Source organism: Myotis nattereri, assembly GCF_964212035.1.
Source record: "Myotis nattereri genome assembly, chromosome: 9".
NCBI classification, from domain to species: domain Eukaryota; kingdom Metazoa; phylum Chordata; class Mammalia; order Chiroptera; family Vespertilionidae; genus Myotis; species Myotis nattereri.
The window spans coordinates 39885081-39903999 of record NC_138084.1 but is presented as its reverse complement, the minus strand read 5'-3'; the positions used below and the strand labels follow the sequence as shown (position 1 = coordinate 39903999).

At 38.6% G+C, this 18919-nt stretch overlaps 2 protein-coding genes across 2 annotated transcripts; both read left to right on the top strand.

Moving 5' to 3' along the window:
* Window positions 1-5439: 5439 nt before the first annotated feature.
* On the top strand, window positions 5440-6375 carry LOC308524126 (olfactory receptor 52E4; the record flags this gene model as incomplete). Its single annotated transcript, XM_081098274.1, has 1 exon — window positions 5440-6375. The coding sequence occupies one exon, from the start codon at window positions 5440-5442 to the stop codon at window positions 6373-6375; it is 936 nt and encodes a 311-aa protein (XP_080954400.1).
* Window positions 6376-12821: 6446 nt separating this feature from the next.
* LOC308524111 (olfactory receptor 52E5) lies at window positions 12822-13763 on the top strand (the record flags this gene model as incomplete). Its single annotated transcript, XM_081098262.1, has 1 exon — window positions 12822-13763. One exon carries the CDS (start codon window positions 12822-12824, stop codon window positions 13761-13763), a length of 942 nt encoding a protein of 313 aa, XP_080954388.1.
* Between the last annotated feature and the right edge of the window lie 5156 nt (window positions 13764-18919).

Genomic DNA, 18919 nt, shown 5'->3' with positions numbered 1-18919 from the left:
TCAGCAGCCTAGCCAGGATCTCCAGCCAAGTTCTGGTCTCGATCTCCAGAGAGGTTCTGCTTAGGATCTCCAGCCAGGTTCTGTGTCCATGGTCTCTTGCTAGGTTCTCCAGCCAGGTTCTCCAGGTTCTCCAGGCAGGTTCTGTAGCCATGTTCCCTCGCTAGGTTCTCCAGCCAGGTTCTGTCCGGGTTCTCCAGCCAGGTTCAGTCACCAGGTTCTAGTCAGGTTCTCTTGCCAATTTCTGTAGTCAGGTTCAGTCCAGGATCTTTTGCCATGTTCTCTCCAGCGAAGTTCTTCTGTCTCTAGAGAACGTTCTGTGTAGGTTCTGTGCCAATTTCTGTCTCTCTCTGTCTGTTGCATCTGTATTTATACCAGTTGATTCAATCCTATCAATCTCTATTACAAAGGTTAGGGCGTTTCTTATCTCCATTCCAGGGAGTAAAGATTATGTAGCTTAAGCATGATTGTTCGTAGTTAAAGTGATTAATTACCCACCTGGCACTTAGTTAAGAGGTTTTATTCCCTCCCTAACTTCAGGGGAAAATCCCTACCTGGGGAAACAACCTTTCTCAGAGACCTTGGTTAAAACACATAGTGCCAAGAAGGTGAGCAAACATATTAAGAACAGTATGCCATATATGCCAGGTCCCTTGAAACAGCAAGAATGGACCGGCTCCCGGCACTGATGGTTGCCAGAGGAGAGGAGAATTGGGGCTGGGTGAAAAAAGATGAAGGGATTTAAGAAGCACAAATTGGCAGTCATGAAATAGTAATGGAGATGTAAAGTACAGCGTAGGGCATATAGTCAATAATATTGTAATAGCTTTGTATGGTGCTAGGTGAGTACTACACTTACTAGGGTATTACTTTATAAATTACAAAATGTCTAGCCACTATGCTGTATATTCAAAACTAGTATTACTAAACTGAAAAGTTGTTCATGTGGAAAGTAATACAATAATTAATAAAATAATAATACAAGAATAAACTTTTGTGTACTCACAACTGTAAACCTACTTTTGCCAACAGTTTATAACATCAAAAATCAGCTGTAATTTAAATTTGTTTAATTTAAAAAATCATATTGCATAATTAAGGTTTTATATGGAAACTTAAAAAAAAAAGCTAAACACACAGTAACAGAGTAGAACGGTGGTTACCAAAAGCTATGGAATAGGGGGAAGGGGAGATAAATAAAAAATAAAAAGTAGAGGGGCAGTTGCCAGGGACTAAAGGGAGGGGGTCATGGGGAGTTTAATGGGTATAGAGTTTTAATTTTTACAAAATAAAAAAGTTCTTCACTGGCTGGTGTGCTCACTGGTTAGAGCATCAAACCTCAGACTGAAGGGTTGAGGTTTCAATTCCTAGTCAAAGGCACATACCTGGATGCAGGTTTGATGCCTGGCCCTGGTTGGGGTGAGTGCAGGAGGCAGCCAATCAATGTGTCTTTCTCACATTGATGTTTCTCTCTCTCCTCTTTCTCTCTTCCCCTCTCCCGTTCACTCTATTTAAAAATCAATGGAAAAAATATCCTCAGATGAGGATTAACAAAGAACAACAGCAGCAAAAAAAGTTCTGAAAGTGGATGGTGGTTATGGTTGTACAACAATATGAATATACTTAATACTACTGAACTATACACTTAAAAATGGTTAAGATAGTAAATTGTATGTTATGTGTACTCTACCAAAATAAAAACTTGCGAAAAATGGGAAAGACAGAAACACTAAACTGAAGGGGGAAATGTGCATGTTATAATCGCAGTACACACTGATATGAAAACGCAAGAGACATAAAGATCAGATCTAGCTGACTCATACAGAATACCATTATGGAGGACATGGTAATTGAGGCAGAGTTGAATGAAAGTGGAAATGAGCAATGGTTATTTCAGAAGTAGAATGTATGATCATCAAAAGCAGGGTAATGTTTTAAAGAGTCATGAAGTAGAATTAAAATTTAAAAGGGTTTTTTATTGTTGACACTATTACAGATGTCCCCCAACTCCCCCTTTACCCACCTTTAAGACTTTGACAACAATAGTGTTTGTACTTTACTATATAAAGCCTATTGTATGTAACAGAGAAATGGAGATCATAGGAAGGGATTTTAACAGATTATATAGTGTCAGAATTGGTTTTTGAAGATAAATGTTGATACAGTGGAGATGATGTATACCATGAGGGAGTGATCAGAAACTAGGGAATAAGCTTCTCATTAATCAAAAAGAGAACAATGAAATGAGAATACATCAGATGGAGCCAGAATTTCTTTGGGGATAGACGGCATTATCTTCTCTCTCATAACAACTCAAAATTGTCTGAATTTAGGAGATAAAAAATAAAAACTAGAAAAGGAAATGAAGGGGATAAAGATGTACAAATTTCCAGTTATAAAATAAATCATAGGGATGTAATCACAGCATAAGGAATATTGTCAATACTATTGAATAATTATGTACAGTGACAGATGATTACTAGACTTATGGTGATTGCTTCATAAGGTATATAAATGTTGACTATGTTGTACACATGAAACTAATATAATATTGTATGTCAATTATAATTAAAAATACTTTTTAATAAAACTGACTGTCTAATGTATTCAATTGTCCCTCAGTCTTTTTCTATCTATACTCAGGAAAGCCATGATCTATGGCATGTCCTGGTACTAACAGGTCTCCTCCATCATTACCCAGGAAGGGAGACTCAAAGAAAACTCTAGATCTTGAGCTCTACCTGGATTCTGTTTTCTCATGAGAATGTGGAGTTTTCTTCACCTTCCTCCAAACAATCTAAAACCCAGGAAAGCCCTACTCCAAAGACTCTATCTATTTATCATTAGCTATAGGTTGGAAGGAGAATCTAGGTGGGTTGGAAGAAAGCTGATGCTGTTACCTACATGTATGGACACTGTCAACAAACAGAGTTGCTACCACAGAGTCTAATGTGTCTATTTCGGGATCTTCTTCATCTTTTGATAGTTGTAAGAATGCTCAACTGCATCATGATTTGCTTATTTACATTAAACAATGCAGAAGAGCTGCTAAGGACAGTTACCCAAGAAGTTACACTTTGAAGTTTAATGGTATAAACTTAATATTTTCATGGCTTCTGAAGAGGGTAGAATCAGTATCATCCTCCATACAGATCCCTTTCCCTTCAGGATATTGCTCTAACAGCTCATGAGACTTCCCTTCCCCTGAGCTACAAAGCTATATCTGGTATGGTGACGTTTTCTGCAGATGCAGCAGGGAGGAAAAAATTGTTAGATGAACTTAATGACCCATGGGCCCATGTTTATGTCTGAAGGCTACAGGGATTCTGGGTTGTGCCTAGACTTAGGGATATCCCCACTTGTCTGTAAAAACTTTCTCCGTGTGACAGGACAAACGTGGGACCTGGAGGCTTGCAGGGGCTCCAGTCACCATGTTTAAGCACCTGGGCTTATGTTGAGATATTGCTCAAAGTGAGGACTGGAAGAGGAAGTAATAGAAAGGTAAGGATGCATGGGCAGGGGAGATGAAATGCTGCAGAGAAGAGTCAGTGGGGGAAAGAGCTAGTAGCTAAAGGAAAAATTACGACTTCAATGAATTCACTGTGGGTGGCCACTAACTGGGAAAAACCTCTAACTATTATCAATTGAGCTTTTGAAATGAACCTTAGGACTGAGTTCTTTGTCAAGGTGCATATCGAGAAAAAGATAAACTATTACCTTGCCCTCCAGGAATGAACCTTGAGCTTATTGGTCCCACTATCTGCCATTGTTTGTGGCACACAGCTGCAGCAGCAAGAAAACAAGCATTCTAACCCAAACTGTGAGAGGGTGGATGTCCTGTTGAATTCAAACCCCACTGTCAGAGTAGAGTACCCTTGGCCACTGCCCTGGAAATTCTCCTTAGCTAATAAAATGGCCTGTGTTGAGAAATAGCTACCTTAAAGATGAGGATGACTCTGGACTGTATGTCTCTTGATGTTATCATCCCAACTGTTTCCTCAGACTCTTCCAAGTAAATTTCTACAAGTCCTCTGATTTATCAGTCTGGTTCCTCCCCTAAATACTGGAAAGCACATTGACAATTTTCTCTCCAGCTTCTTTGGATACCAGAAATGCTCTTTTTCTTCCTGTGCAGAATAGAGGATTTTAACTCCCTTGCCTGGGCATTTCTACTGTACAATAACTACCTGGCAAAGGTATATGCAACCACATACATAATAAAACTTCTCTCTCTCTCTCTCTCTCTCTCTCTCTCTCTCTCTCTCTCTCTCTCTCTCTCCTTCTCTATCTCCTCCCCTCTGATTTACACACACACTCACACACGTATACACTCACATAAACACACACTTATACAAATACTGATTCTATTCAACAGCTAATTTCTAAAAAAAATTGGACATCCTATCTTCATATGGCAGTTTGAGGGATGTTAAAATGAATATCTCCTGGTTCTTTGCCCCCAATTGCAACATTTCTGTTAGTAGGCAATAAGTAAATATATAAATGAAGTCATGTCATGTTAGATGCTGCAGAGTTGTACAAAATCCTAGAGACACACAAAATTACAATAATTTTCTTTATTACGGGAATTGAGGAAGATTCACAAAATTGTAATTTCAGTGTCACTTAAACTTGCTAGATATTTGATCTATTCATACCCAAATATAGACATAATTTCAGGGCATAGGTATGATTTTTATATGTTAATTATTGGTGTTATAGGTTGTAAGAAAGATGGACATGATTTAATTGATAAACCAAGGGTAATTTATTGGAAGAACATCAGGGAATCACAGAATAAACAGAAGTCTGGAAATATGGGATTAAAAGCCAAGCCATTCCATAACATTAGTAAGCATCAAAAATAGTAACCTCCTTTATGTTGTATGAATACATCATATCCATGAGGTAAATCCCTACTTTATATTATGTCAAAACACAGACAATGGTATAAGTCAATTGTTCTCATTTTAACTTAGGACTCATTTTTTAAATATATTTTTTATTGTTGATAGTATTATAGCTATCTCCCATTCCCCTCTCTCCCCGCATAGACTTAGGAGTTTTTAACACACACTGTCTTTGAGAACCACTGTGTATAGTACTTTCCAAAAAGTAACCAAATGGACACTTTTAAAAAGGAATGAAAGGAAATGTAAGTATACCCTACTTTTTGAAATATTCACAATTCCTTCAATATCTCAGATATTAGAAAAAATAAAGCCATGGACATATTGCCTATAATGTATATTGAGAAAATTGATCAACTATACTCTGGGGGAAAAAAGAGAATCTCTAATGTTTGTAAATTAATTGCTTCTACCATTCTTTCCAGCATACTGGTTAGAGGCCTTTTCATCTTTCTAGGATCTTGATAAGAAATTATCTTAAAGAAGTGAGATTCTACTCCATAACAGAAATTCAATGACACTTGCTAAGAGAATGTCTTCTTTCAATGATACCCGGTTCCATCCCCCCTTCTTTTTCCTGCTAGGAATATCAGGACTAGAAACTGTGCATATATGGATTGCTTTCCCATTCTTTATTGTGTACCTGATCGCCTTAGTGGGGAACATCGCCATTCTCTTTGTGATCAAGACTGAACATAGTCTCCACCAGCCCATGTTCTACTTCCTGGCCATGTTGTCTATGATTGACCTGGGTCTGTCCACATCTACCATCCCCAAAATGCTGGGCATCTTCTGGTTCAACCTTCAAGAAATCAGCTTTGGTAGTTGCCTAGCTCAGATGTTCTTTATCCACATGTTTACAGGCATGGAGACAGTTCTACTGGTGGCCATGGCTTATGACCGCTTTGTTGCCATCTGCAACCCTCTCCAGTACACAATGATCCTCACCAATAAAACAATCAGCATCCTCGTCTCTGTTGTTGTTGGAAGAAATTTTCTCCTTGTGACTCCATTTGTGTTTCTCATTCTGAGGCTGCCCTTCTGTGGACATTACATCATCCCTCACACATACTGTGAGCACATGGGTCTTGCCAGGCTGGCCTGTGCACCCATCAAGATCAACATTATCTATGGGCTAATGGTGATTTCTAATATCATTGTAGATGTGATCCTGATTGCCTCTTCTTATGTGCTTATCCTTCAAGCTGTTTTCCGCCTTCCCTCTCAGGAAGCCCAACTAAAGGCTCTTAATACCTGCGGTTCACATGTCTGTGTCATGCTGTGCTTTTACACACCAGCATTTTTTTCTTTTATGACACACCGCTTTGGTCAAAACATTCCACATTATATCCACATTCTTTTGGCTAATGTATACGTGGTCGTCCCACCTGCTCTTAACCCGGTCATTTATGGAATCAGGACCAAGCAAATTCGAGAGCGGGTTGTAAAGATATTTGTACAGAAATAATATTTGTAAAGATTGGGGAAATATATCCACATACTACTTATTGTTAATCTGAGCATTGTATTAAATTTTCTATTATATTGGATTGTAGTGGCCAGATTTTTCATTTTTATTGAAAGTGGTTTGGGATTGACAGATAGAGCAAAGCTACTTTTGCTGCCCACTCTGCTCACCCACCCTCATGTAACTGCACAAATGGAAAAGGAAGATATTCAAGAGGCAGCAGTGTTTGGGGAAGAGAATGGCTGGTGGAAAAGGGTGTGAACTCTTCCCATTTCTCCATATGGCTTTTCTCTAGATCAGTTTAGAGCCTGAGAAACACTGCCCTAATGAATAAATAGAATTTGGAAATGCTAGAAGTAAGATGATTTATATTGTTCTGAAAGCTATTGTAAGTAATTACAGTTTTATTGTAGCAGAATTGAAATGTCCAGAAATGATCTATTTTGACAATAAAAAAATATAAAGAGATGGTTTATGAGACTAAACAGAAAAGGAAAAATGCCTGAACACTAGAAAGAATCTTTACGTACAGAGATTGAACAACAATCAAATATATAATTATTTTTACCCATTAGTCTGTTTTCATTAATAAATTATTATATAGCACATAGATCCATGAATTTTGTAAGACATTTTTTTAGTCAAATGGTCAGTGACCTGACAAAAATATTGGTCCCAGGCATAATATACAGTGGTAGTGGAGTGGGAAAAGACATGTAATGAATATAGAGCCACAGTTGTCTAATAATTACTCACCTTACTGTCTCTCTTTTTGTTCATAGAGTTCCCGTAGAAGAGATTTAAATTCCTTTTTATCCTGTTAGACAGTTATCTAAAATAATACATATTTTTTAAAAATCATGTGGACAAATACACTTTGAAATCAAAACTAGCATGTTTCCTTGGGGATTAAAATTTTTTAAAAGATGGAATAAAATAGTCATGTAATTGCCATCCATGTTCTATGTTTGTATTCCTAGATACTCTCACACAATTTTAGAGTATTCTCTCCCTAGGGCCCAAAGTAGGATAAAGGGGGGAAAAACTGGTATGCGAGGAGTATTTTTATATGTTTTATAAGATTTATGGGTATTGAGGAAAATATTGAGCTTTCTAAAGCTTTAACTGATAATGAAATTTAAAAACATTGATACAAAAATATATAGCCAGATATATCAGATTTTGTAGAGAATCCTATATAATAAAAGGCTAATATGCAAATTGACCAAACTGCAAAATGACTGGTCACTATGACATGCATTGACCACCAGGGGGGAGACGCTCAACACAGGAGCTTCCCCCTGGTGGTCAGTGCACTCCCACAGGAGAAACACCACACAGCCAGAAGCTGGCTGAGTGCAGAAGCCAGCTGGCAAGTGCAACGGTGGTGTCGGAAGCCTCTCCTGCCTCTGTGGCAGTTCTAAGGTTGTCCAACTGCCGTATGTCCGGGCCTAAGCCATCAGTCAGACATCCCCTGAGGGCTCCCACTGCAAGAGGGCACAGGCTGGGCTGAGGGGATTCCCCCCGCCCCCCAGTTCATGAATTTCATGCACCAGGCCTCTAGTATTATAAATAATTAAGAAGAGGCATTAACGTTTTTTCTTTAAATTCATTTATTACAAAACAAATCAAGGCTCCCTGGAGAGAAGATGGTTATTAACTTTGGAGTTGTATACATAAAGATATATATGTAAAATATCTTGAAAACTTAAGTTAGCCTTCCTGATAGCTCACATGAGATCTTCTGTTATTTGTTCAAGAATGTAGATGATTTGACCATTAAATAAAATGCTAAAATGACAAGCACTTATATTGATTTAGCTTATATTCATTGAGCCTAATTAGTGTGTTATCTAACTCATGGGAGAAGCTTAGTAAATGTAGGTTGGGTCAAGGAATATTTGCTTGTCATATGAGCATTACTGACATCTAGTGGTGAAATTAAATACATTCTTAAATGAATTGTTTATATGAGCAATCTAGTGAACTAAAAAGTAACTAGTTTTTCTATTGAAAATCCACACCAAAAAAACACATCTGTTTCATATAAGCAATAAAGGTGATATCAATTTTAATAATAGTTTTGATCTGTTTTTAAATGCTGCTATTTTAGTTAAATGCATTTTCTCACTTAATTGGGGGGGGGGGGGCATGTGAAATGTGTATGGTCATTTTCATTAGCCTTTTGAATCTATAGGAGTAACATAAGCCTCAGAGAAGTTAAGATATGTGTTCAACATCGCTCAGCTATTACCACAGGGAAGATATTTGTTTATTATTTAATTTATAATAAACAGTTGCTGGCTACTTTCTAGGCATTATCCTATTATATGACTAAAAACAATCCTATTCTATCTAATAAAGAGGTAATATGCAAATTGACTGTCACTCCAACACACAAGATGGCGGCCCCCATGCGGTCAAAGATGGCTACCTCCATGTGAACACAAGATGGCCAGCAGGGGAGGGCAGTTGGGAGGGACCAGGCCTGCAAAAGAGGACAGTTGGGGGTGACCAGGCCTGCAGGGGAGGACAGTTAGGGGTGACCAGGCTGGCAGTGGAGGGCAGTTGGGGGCAATTGGGCCATCAGGGGAGCAGTTAGGTGTCGATCAGGCTGGCAGGGGAGTGGTTAGGGGGTAATCAGGCTGGCAGGCAGAAGCAGTTAGGGGCAATCAGGCAGGCAGGCAGGTGAGCAGTCCTGGATTGGAGAGGGTGCAGGCTGGGCTGAGGGACACACACACACACACACACACACACACACACACACACACACCCATGCACGAATTTCATGCACCGGGCCTCTAGTAAGTCAATGTAATTTTTCTCATTTTGCCTGTAAGAAAATCAAGGCTTCAAATGGCAAATTAAATTGTCCAAGGTCACAGAACAAATAAGTGGACAAAAAGTCATGTTCTTAGTATGTATGATAAGCTGGTTTTCCTTTGTGTAATTATATTTATCTTCATGTTTTTAATAATATTATACATAATATTCAAAGCACTATATTCTCACAACAAATTATCTAATGCAATTCTTAAAACAGGGATAGCTCAGGATTTGGAAACTTACATTAGAATTCTGGCTCTGCCATTTACTGAGTGTACATATATTTCTGAGGAGATAGTGGGGTTTTTCTATGGTGCTCTTGCCCTGTGTTCACTGACTGCCTTTCATAAGTAGCTATTCAGGTGGTACCATAGTGAGGTTTAAAGTATCGGCCATTATGCCTCTGACTGACTAGACTCCTGGGACTTATTTGGGGAGGATACTTGCTGCATGATGCAAATTCCAAATCATCTATAACCAGAAGGTATCTCTGACCAGAATCATAGAGCTTGATCCTCAGGAATATGGAAATTTTCTGCCCAGGGACACAACCCACTGTGTGGAGATCCTTCCCAAGGGACTAGAGTTCAGTATAACTCCTTGGCCCTGGCTATTGAGAATGCAGTCACATTCAGGTTGCAGTCTGTGGCATCCGATTGCAGTTCTTCGCAAATGATTTCTCAGATGCTGGGCAGAGGTAAGTGAGTCAGCTCCTGGTTGTGCTGAAAGAGGGTTCACAGTGAAAGTAACTAAAGTGATTTGTGTGAGTGATGGAGCTCCTGTGAATTGGCCAGAGTATTTAGATAGAGCCATCTCCAAGCAATGTAGCCAAAGAGAAAGGAGTTATGTTGACAATAACTAGATTTATCACCGCATGTCATTTGCTAACACAGAAGCCCACAGTAAAACACAATAAACAGCTATCAACAAACCCAGGAACATCCATGGAGATACAGATATATGAATAAAGAATGTTGTTTGCAAACACGAAGGAAAATACCAATGCTAACTCTTATTAGCGAGCACAAATGAGGCCTTTTCTTCCCTGCTTACTTCTATTTTGTCACCTCAGAGGAGAACTTCTCACACTGGGCACAGTCATCCCAGTAGGAGGAAGTTACAGTATGTTTAGAAATGGAAATAGAGGGTTGAGAGATGGGAAGACTGAGCACCTGGAAAAAGAGCTTATCCATTTTTGCTACAAAGAATAGAAACCAGTCCCTAGTAGAAGATCAGTTTACCCCAAGAATTGAGTGTCTGAAAGGAAAGAGAGAGGTTCAGAAAGGGAGAGGAAGAGAGAACCTCAGAGATTTATGGTAAAGGTAAACTTAGAAAATATACATGGAAGAGTTTATTAAACATTAAAAAATGACTAAACCAAGAAAAGGTAAAGATGACTTCATCAACCATGGCCATAGTAATGATAGTGGTGGTCACAGAGGCAGTGACCTAGGTAGATAATACATTTTGCCAAGGACAACAAGCTTATTGACCAGAAGAATTCTGAATTTGTAGTATATTTAGAATACCAAGGCGCCTTTTTAAACATTTCCCTGTGAGGACTATTAAAAAATGAAAGAATTACTATGTGTGAGACCAAGAAGCAAAATACTAGCATACTCTATAAATATTTGTCATATATATTAAAGATTAATAACTAGAAACTTCTATAATATAACAGATGAGGGCAGAGAGTGGTAGTGGTGGTAAGTTTGTAGATGATCCTAAATATAGAAGGAATAAAATGCAAGTAATTGGAAGCAATAACAAAATAAATATAAAAAATCGAGACATGTTAATAACCTCCACCCTCCCTGCCCACCCCAAGTGCCACCACAAGGAATTAACAGAGGACTTCTCTAACTATGTATAAGTCCTCACTCCCCCTCCCTACTTCTGCACAGAGCCCCCTGGTAAAGGCCAACTTAGAAAATATACATGGAAGAATTGGTTGTTGTCCAGCCAGCATGATTCAGTGGTTGAGTGTCAACCTATAAACCAAGAGGTCACAGTTTGATTCCCAGTCAGGGGAATGCCCCAGTTGTGGGCTCGAACCTCAGTGTGGGGCATGCAGGAGACAGCTGATCAATGATTCCTTCTTATCACTGATGTTCCTATCTCTCTCTTCCTCTCGCTTCCTCTCTGAAATCAGTTAAAAAGTATATTTTAAAAAGAAGAAAATATACATGGACAAGCTTATTAAACATAAAAAAGCTTATGGTGTGAATCACTACTACTCAACCACATTTTACTAATGGGATTATACAGGCTGGGGAAAAGGTAAGTCTACAGTTGTTCAAATGGAAAATAATACAATAATTCATAAATAATAATACAAGAATAAACTGTTCTGCATACTCACAACAGTAAACCTACTGTTGCCCCACTTTGTATTGATCAGTCACATGTTGTCCGAAGGAAAAGCACTGAGGTCCATTGGTGAAGAGGAAATAATTATAGAAAAAGTTATATACAATATTATAAACATCTTAATTAACACATTACATGTGAAGGGGAAGAAAAATAGGTTTGGTAGCTATTTCTGAAAACTAATTCTATTAAACACTTAGAAAGTTGACCTGCTCCAAGCAGTCACTAACAACATGATACAAGATAACATTGTCTTCAACCTGGGCACCAGTGATAACCTAACTGATCTGATTACAAATGCACTTGCTGCCTTTAATAATTTTTGACAGTGCAGCCAGAGTGATATTTTTGAAATGCAAATTTGATCATGCTACACTGCAGCTTAAAATCCCTGTTTCTTCCTGTTGTTTCTAGGATGAAGACAAAACTCATTAAAATCAACCACATGGACCTATATAATCCCGTTGCACAGTCTCTGCATCCTCTGTTCCAATGAACTAGAAATATTTTCTCTGCTCAATTCCCTCTTCCACTTCTTAGTGAATTCTCATCCATCAGTTATCAGTTTAGTTAACACTTCCTCAGGAAAGCATACCCCAGGAACTAAGACTTTGAAGTTCTAGGAGAAATTGCTGTTTTGCTGTAATTATATAATAGTCTCCTAACATGTCTAAATGTTTTAATTCAATTCCTTAACTCAGATCCAAACACCAACTATCCAGTCCTTCACTTTTACTGGGTTCTCTCCCACAGAGATTTTTTTTTAATTTTTCATACTTTGAAAGAATATGTCATTGCCTTGAACCACTAGACCAGCTGAGTCATTATCTCTACCTCAATTCCAGTCCAGTGATATTTTACACACACGTGCACACACACACACCATCATATTTATGCTTAACTTCCTGATTAACAGATATGATTGACAACAGATATTTGTGAATTTAATGCAATACACAGGTTTTTCCTTAGAGACTGAAGGGAAGAAAGACATGAGAAGTGCAGAGTTGTATTTGAATATTTTCTGTATGGTTTTCTACATAGGTGAAGCAAATACTTTGAGGTGAGAGTGTCTTTTTAACTGTGGCCCCTATTCCCTCTCTAGGTCTCCTCTGCTGTATTATGGAATTAAAGAATGGCTTTTCTGTTTCTCCAGAAAATAGGCATCATTCTATAAAGGAGGTTAGGTTTTCTCACTGGAAGACAGAAAACTCCTGCAAGAAATGTGTCTATAACCAATTTGCACCGATATGCTGCATACCAACAATACCCAGTTCCACCCTCCTTCCTTCCTTCTGATGGGCATTCCAGGGCTGGAAGATGTGCACATCTGGATTGGCTTCCCCTTCTTTGCAGTGTATCTAATAGCCCTCCTGGGGAACATCACTATCCTCTTTGTGATCCAGACTGAACGCAGCCTCCACCAACCCATGTTTTACTTCTTGGCCATGTTGGCCTTCACTGATCTTGGCTTGTCCACAGCCACCATCCCCAAAATGCTGGGTATTTTCTGGTTCAACCTCAGGGACATTGTATTTGGTGCTTGCATCACACAAATGTACACTATCCATATATGCACTGGCCTGGAGTCCGTGGTGCTGACGGTCATGGCCATAGATCGCTATATTGCCATCTGCAACCCCCTCAGATATAGCTTAATCCTCACCAATAAGGTGATAGCCATCCTAGGCCTATTCATCATAGTCAGGACTTTGGTGTTTGTGACTCCATTCATATTTCTCATTCTGAGATTGCCATTCTGTGGTGTGCGCATTATCCCTCACACCTATTGTGAACACATGGGCTTAGCAAAATTGGCTTGTGCCAGTATTAGGGTCAATGTTATCTATGGCTTGATTGCTTTCTCAGTGGGATACATTGACCTTTCTGTAATTGGATTTTCCTATGTTCAAATCCTCCGAGCAGTCTTCCATCTCCCATCCTGGGATGCCCGGCACAAGGCTCTCAGCACATGTGGCTCCCATGTCTGTGTCATGTTAGCGTTATACCTGCCAGCCCTTTTCTCCTTCATGACACATCGTTTTGGTCATAACATCCCTCATTACATCCATATACTTCTGGCCAATCTGTACGTAATTATTCCTCCTGCTCTCAACCCTATAATCTATGGGGTTAGAACAAAACAGATAAGAGAGCGTGTGCTAAGGATGTTTAACCCTAAAAGTTATTGACACTGCCCTGTCCAGTGTGTCGAAGTGGTTAGAGTGTCGGCCCATGCAAGGAAGGGTCTCAGGTTTGATTCCTGGTCAAGGGCACGTACTTGGGTTTCAGCTTTGTTTCCTGCCTCTGGTATGAGCAGGTGCCAGAGGCAACCAGTTGATGTGTCTCTCTCACATCAATGTTTCTCCATTGAAAATTTTTTTTTTTAGAGACAGTGAAGGGGAGGGAGGAGGGGTGGAAAGACAAAGAGAAACATGAATGTCAGAAAGACATATCGACTAGTTGCCTCCCTTTTGCACCCCAACTGGAGCTGGGGATCTAGCCTACAACCAAGGTACATGCCCTTGACTGGGAATCAAACCCGTGACCCTTGGGTCCTTGGGCTGACATTCTAACCACTGAACAAAACCAGCTAGGACACGATGTTTCTCTCTCTCTCTCTCTCTCTCTCTCTCTCTCTCTCTCTCTCTCTTCCTCTCTCTCTCCTTCCCTCCTTCCCTCACTTCCACTTTCTGAAAAGCAATGGGGGGAAAAATCCTCAGGGAGGATTAACAAAAAAAGAAAAAAGAAATAATAAGTTATTGACATTGAGTCCCACAAGGATCTTCCACAATAGTTCATGAAAACAATCATGAGATCAAAACAGATGAAAATACTTTTTTTTTTTAAAATATATTTTATTGATCCTTTACAGAGAGGAAGGGAGAGAGATAGAGAGTCAGAAACATCAATGAGAGAGAAACATCGATCAGCTGCCTCCTGCACATCCCCCACTGGGGATATGCCCGCAACCCAGGTACATGCCCTTGACCGGAATCGAACCCAGGACCCTTCAGTCCGCAGGCCGACGCTCTATCCACTGAGCCAAACCGGTTTCGGCCAGAGGAAAATACTTTTATTACACTCCTCTGGCATTCCCACACAAGCCAATCACATTACATTTTCTCCATTCCTCATAATTTGTACACCCCTTTGCAAGGCATAGCTAAAATATTCCTAAACAATCTCACTACTTTGCCACAGAAAGGTACAAAAATTACCTCACATCTAAACCCATTGGTAGTACAAAACTTCTAAAGGGAGGAAAGGGTTTCCAAAAAGTCATGCCTTGAAATAACTGCTTTGAATAATTTCCCTTCACACAGAGATGCTCTTCATTCACATGTCAGAAGCTGAAATTCATGCCTTAAAAATGATGTGCAATTTTGTGAAAACCCAGCAGAATACAATGGTAAAGAAATTAACCAGGAGTCATAAGACCCAGATTTAAATTCATGCTTTACCCTTGACTAAAACCTGAGAATTTCACATAGAGCTCTTTGAGCTCCAGTATCCTTGCCAATAAAATGCTATAAAGCAATATTAACTTGTCACTGTGAACTCAAAAAAAAAAAAACTGTTGTGAAAAATTTTGCACCTTGCAAACATTAAAAGATTTGGAAATAAACAAATGTATTTCTAGTGTGGTGGCTAGTTCTAGCACATCTAGATTTAGTTTACCAAATCCAATCCTAGTGCAGTCACTGGTACGAAGTAAGGTCTCCAGCTCCAGATTATCCCAGTGCTTGGGGCTCTTCATAGACTTGCAGCCCTTACCTTGGTCAGAGGGTCTTTCAGTCAGGAGACTATAAAGCCTGAAGAGTTAAGACAGCTCTACCTTGGCTTGAGGACTCAGTAGAACCCCATTCCCTTGTTAGGGTGAGTTTTAGGACAGACTGAAAGAGTGGCTACTCAGATTGCATAAAGTCATTCTCATTAGAGTATGGAAGCTAGATCAGATTTGATTTGGGGAGGGGGGTTTATTCTAGAAACTGAAAAATAAGAAATTGTCTTCTAATTGGTTGACACTCAAGGTAGGATGAGCAAGCAAGGAATATGCAGAGAATAGTGCTAAGGTGACAGTAATGTAAACTGAGAGGAAATGAACTGAAGAAGTTATGCTTTGTATAAATATATAAAGAAAAATGGTAAAATGATTATTTTCTAAATAAAAATTACAATATTGACACCAACAAGATTTCAAAATCTAAGCAAATCAAAACTATGAAGGAAGATGACCAAATAAAAGTCTTTGCAGATTTTCCTCCAAGTAAGATGTGAAGCCATGATAGCTTTGCATGTTTCTTGTGAACTCTCTCACCATACTAAAAAATTTGCAAAGCTTTCAAAATCATTTTAGAAAATTTTCTGAACATTATTCTGTTCAGAAAATAGGGGAAAAGGGGGAAATACAGAAGAAAAAATTCAGAAGAAATAAAAATACAAATTTTTCTTTCCACATATAGAAATTCAGGTACAAAATTATAAATAAATTTAACAAGCTAATTTGGCTATATATTTTTTAAATAATATAATATATATAATTAAAAGAGGTTTTACTGAATGCCAAGTGCTTTATTTCTATTCATTTAATTTTCAAAATAATCCTAAAAAAGAGATACCACTATTAATGTCAGTTTACATAAATTAAAATTGACTTCAAAGTGATAATTTTTTTCACTAATATTATGTAACAACTAAGAGTATCAGACTCTTTTTACATAGAATAATTACAGAGAAAAATAATGTTTCAGCATTAGAAAATACATAAATTAATGCATGAATGTTATACAGTAAACTCCATGAATTTTGAGGCTAGTAAAAAAATGTAAAATGTAAATTATTTTTTAAATTGTAGAACAAGATAAATATTCTGTTTTGTGTGTGTGTGTGTGTCTTTTGTTTGTTTGTTTTGTTTTGTTTTTGGCTCATCCTCACCTGAGGATATTTTTCCATTGATTTTTAAAGAGAATGGAAGGGAGGGAGAGAAACAGAAAGAGAGAAACATTAATATGAGAGAAACATATTGTTTGGTTACCTCCTGCACACACCCCAACAAGGAAACAGGGATTGAGCATACAACCCAAGTGTGTGCCCTTGACTGGAATCAAACCTGAGACCCTTAGTCTGCAGGCTGACTTTCTATCCACTGAGCCAAACCAGTTAGGACAAAATCCTGTTTATTAACACGGAACAATTCTTTTTTTAACTATATATCTTCTATTAAAATCAGAAATAAGTTAAGGTTTTTCCAATTAACTTTTCAAAATTATACTAAATATTTCTTATAATATCAACTTGATACAATAAAACTCAACTAATAAATGAAGAAAACATATTTATAAAACAAAGATGTATTGTTGTATTATTATTACTAGTGTAATTCTTTTTTTAAAAAATATATTTTTACTGATTTCAGAGAGGAAGGGAGAGGGAGAGAGAGAGATAGAAACATCATTGATGAGAGAGAATCATTGATCGGCCGCCTCTTGCATGCCCCCTACTGGGATCGAGCTCCCAACCTGGGCATGTATCCTTGACTGGAATCAAACTCAGGACCCTTCAGTCCACAGGCCAATGCTCTATGCACTGAGCCAAACCAGCAAGAGCACTAGTGTAATTCCTGGTCTAATTTAAGTTTTACTCTCCTTCTCTAAAGTGGCAGAAACCATTCTTTGATGTACCATTCTGTCTAACCTGTAGTAAAGTGCTTTGAACAAAATAGGGTCCTAATGTTAACTCAATGAAAATGTAAAAACAATTTTATTCTTTAAACACCCCTCTGTGAAAAGGTTCAATATCCCCATATTTAAAATGAGAAAATTGTGCTTCTGAGAACTTATGCAGTTGTCCAAAGAGAACTAATCATGAAATGGTAGGACAAGGGTTCAAACTTAAGCCTCTAGTTGTCTCTTTGTTACATCCTATGATTTGAGAGTGGAGAGGGATTATTTATTTTTAAAAAGCTTGAGGACCAAGATATTTTGCCCAATGTAAACTGCATGCTTTAACAACATACTTTGATTGAATGAAGATTGACTCATGTAATAGTTTTCTTCATTGAAATGTCAATCAACTTTATTTGATGCTACCAAAGTCTTTGATGCTTTATACAGAACCTCTAGGTAACAAGATAGAGGTAGGGCAGAAGAGAAATTAGTGCACAGAGGGAATAGGATTACATTCCGTCTACATCTCTACCTTGAAGTTGTGAGTAGGAAAGTGTAAGACCTAGAACCAGACTCCACTTGCTCTCCTGTCTCCAGGATTCCTGCGTCCAAAGCACAAAAGATCCTAACTTTCGCCTGAATATTCCTGTCCTAACAATCATCTGGAGACCTTAACAGGAGAGGCTATTTTCCAGGTCCTATTATGCATCAATTCAGAATGGTGGCTATACTAGTGGCAATTCCACTGTTTTCCCAAGGAATCAATGCTAAGTGTTACTCTGTGGAAAGTGAGTACTGTTAACAGTTGCATTTCTACAGCTCTCCAGAGGAAACAGAGTTTAGACCAAAAAAAAAAAAAAAAAAGGCCATAAAGGTAAAATGTAAACATTAGACCATGTGTGTAGACAAGGTCACTCCAGGGGATTTACTTGGGTCCAGACTAATGTTCCCATTGCAGGAGAAGAGCTCAGAGGGAAAGTGCTCCCTGCCTGCCTCAGTTGTCCTTTGAGAAAGAAGTATGCTCCTCTGATTGCTGGGGATATTCCTCTATAATCTCCCTCTACAGAGTTACAGGGCTGAGGATAGGTTATTCCAGTCCTTACCCACAGGTCTATCCATATAAACTTTTCCTGAAGACATCCTCATCACTCAACTTCCCCCATTCTTTTCCCAGAGTTTCTTCTTCTTTATTTAGATTCCCCAAGAGCCTTTGAGCCCCCCTCCCTCTCTCTATTCACAATGCTGAATTAAGCTTTTTATAATATACTCTCTTGGGAAATAGACCAGAGACTCGGGGTACAGGTGTCTAACTAGGACACATGTCCTGTAAACAATGAGGAGGGAAGGAGTAGCGTGGAGCCAGGGCCCATAAAAACAGCCTCTAGAGCCTTTGGAAGGGCCAGTCTCAGTGCTTTTTCCAAGAGCCAGAAACAGCAGCTGTGCAGGCTTCTGAAGACGGTGAGTCTCAGGTTGGGATCAGGAACATGATGATGAAGTTGATAATGATGAAGGTAGAAACTGGTATGTACAGGAAATTGAATTCTCAATAGATGACAAAGCTGCCAAAATGCTTAAATCCTGGTACGAGTATGATTGGCACAAACTGACCTAAAGCTGTTATTTCACTCAGAGCTGAGGCTGAGTCATTCTGTGACAATACAGAGTAGTTGTGCCCAGAA